This window comes from Mandrillus leucophaeus, unplaced genomic scaffold (genome assembly GCF_000951045.1).
Source record: "Mandrillus leucophaeus isolate KB7577 unplaced genomic scaffold, Mleu.le_1.0 Scaffold585, whole genome shotgun sequence".
Taxonomy (NCBI): Eukaryota; Metazoa; Chordata; class Mammalia; order Primates; family Cercopithecidae; genus Mandrillus; species Mandrillus leucophaeus.
In genome coordinates, this window is record NW_012106308.1 from 527,976 (window position 1) to 530,355 (window position 2,380).

The window sequence follows — 2,380 nt, forward strand, 5'->3', positions numbered from 1 at the left end:
CGGGGGCTCGTCCTCCAAGCGCGGCTTTGCTGCCCTTTTCCCGAACCTGCGAAGCCACGAGCCCCAGCATTCAGGAAGTGGTGACTCAGACTGGATTATTCCAGCCCCGGCTTCCCTTTCTTCCCCTTCTTCCTGCCCACCTTTGTGGTGATTTCACGACTGCTGAGCGTCTCTGTCCAGGGACAGCAAGGGAGCCCAAAGCCAAGCACGGCAACGTGAAACTCACTAGTATGGTTTGGTGTGGCAACACACATGAAATCAGCCACCCACACCGTCTTTATATTTAAATCTGGTGCCTTGAAACTATCAGATATGTTATTGAGCCACCGCTTGGTGAGAGGGGCGATGCGCTTTGGGAGAGAAAAAGATCCTTAACTGAGAACGTGGCTGTGCTCACAGAGGCTGTCCGTATTTGCCATCTGGACCAAGGGTTAAGGCAAGACCCAAGTACAATCCAAGACAAAATCAAAGTAGCTGCAAGTTTACAAAACGCATCAGGGGTACACAGGCTGCCAAGGAGGGAGAGATCAGCTTCCACCAGAATGATCAACCGAGTTTTGGAGTTCTTTGGCATTTGAGGAGGTAGCATTTAAGTAGGGTCTGGAAGGGTGGATGCCAGATGGGTAGACAGAGATTCGAGTTGCATATGACCTTGTAAGTGGAGAAGCAGGACATAGCTTTGTGGAGAAGGCGAAAGGCAAATGAATGGGACTGGTTAATAGGTCTTTCCAGAAAAGGTGGATATCGTCCCACCTTCTGGGCAGTTGAGCTACAGTAATTCACCTGGGAGGCGTGGATCCCTCTACTCTATCTCCTAATGACCTTGTTTTTTGATATGAGTTTGGATTCTAGGAGCAATGTTGGGACTGCATGGAATACACAGAAAATTACAGGTGATAATCAAGAAAAGAACCAGTTCTAGAAGCTTCTCTACTACCTACAAAATCTCTTTATCCTAGTTAATTCCCTTTTCAGGCTTTCTGAAACACTCAGGCAGATGCTTTTCCCACTTCTGTTTTTGTACCGAAATATCCACAGGTATAACATGGGGTAATTACATTTGAACGATGTAGGTGGAGGCCCTTCCTTCCTTCCGTCCGTCCTTCCTTCCTTCCTTCCTTCCTTCCTTGTTTCTTTTCTTTTTTGTTTTTTTGAGATGGAACCTTGCTATGTTGCCCAGGGTGGGGTGCAATGTCGAGATCTCAGCTCACTGCAACCTCCACCACCCGGATTCAAGCAATTCTTCTGCCTCAGCCTCCTGAGTAGCTGGGATTATAGGTGCCTGCCACCACGCCCGGCTAATTTTTGTAGTTTTAGTAGAGATGAGGTTTCGCCATGTTTGCCAGGCTGGTCTTGAATGCCTGACCTCAGGTGATCCGCCTGCCTCAGCCTCCCAAGGTGCTGGGATTACAGGCATGAGCCACTGCGCCCGGCCAGCCCTTCCTTTCTTAATTGGCCAACAAAATCAGACTCATCAGACTCCACCTGTAATATAATTATAAATTCTTTAATGTATAATTCATTTTGGCTGAAGTATGATTCAGTTTCTGTAAGGTTCATATTCTGAAGTCATTTTCTGCTTTGTCAGAGAAGCAGGAGGGCAATTTAGATTAATAGATGTTTCCAATTAAAAGGATTCAGATTAGCTAAATCTGATGATGAATGAAGACATGAGGCCTAGTTTGCCAGATGTTAAACCCCTAAAGTCAGAACTGATAGTAAATTCCACAGTCTCCACCATCCCCTTTTACACTGACCTTAACATTGAAAATGAGGAAGCAACTTGAGTTTCTTAAAAGAAGATGTTTAGATAAACTTTGGAAGCCTAACTTTTTTTTTCCTTTCGAGACAGGGTCTTGCTCTGTCACCCAGGCTGGAGTGCAGTGGTGTGATCCTGGTTCACTTCTGCCTCCATCTCCTGGGCTCAAGTGATCCTCCCACCTCAGCCTCCTGAGTAGCTGGGACAACAGGTGTGTGCTGCCAACCTGGCTAATTTTTTTACTTTTGTAGAGACAGGGACTTGCTTTGTTGCCCAGGCTGGTCTTGAACTCCTGGGCTTGAGTGATCCTCCTGCCTCGGCCTCTTAAAGTGCTGGGATTGCCGGGCGCAGTGACTCACGCCTATAATCCCAGCACTTTGAGAGGCCGAGGTGGGCAGATCACGAGGTCAGGAGATCGAGACCATCCTGGCTAACATGGTGAAACCCCATCTCTACTAAAAATACAAAAAAATGAAGCAGGCGTGGTGGCAGGTTCCTGTAGTCCCAGCTACTTGGGAGGCTGAGGTGGGAGAATGGCATGAACCCGGGAGGCGGAGCTTGCAGTGAGCGGAGATCACGCCACTGCACTCCAGCCTGGGTGACAGAGCAAGACTCCGTCTC

At 48.0% G+C, this 2,380-nt stretch overlaps 2 protein-coding genes across 2 annotated transcripts in view; both read left to right on the forward strand.

The window, feature by feature from the left end:
• The window catches only part of LOC105553200, a 6,885-nt gene that overhangs the window by 2,180 nt on the left and 2,325 nt on the right, over window positions 1–2,380 (forward strand). The window contains exon 2 of the mRNA XM_011999173.1: window positions 20–228. Coding sequence (XP_011854563.1) covers window positions 20–228 — 209 coding nt within the window. The remainder of the gene's footprint in view (window positions 1–19; window positions 229–2,380) is intronic.
• Window positions 7–2,380, forward strand: part of PITPNC1 (phosphatidylinositol transfer protein, cytoplasmic 1) — a 395,624-nt gene continuing 393,250 nt past the window's right edge. The window contains exon 1 of the mRNA XM_011999170.1: window positions 7–436. The gene's annotated coding sequence lies outside the window, so the exon portion shown is untranslated. The remainder of the gene's footprint in view (window positions 437–2,380) is intronic.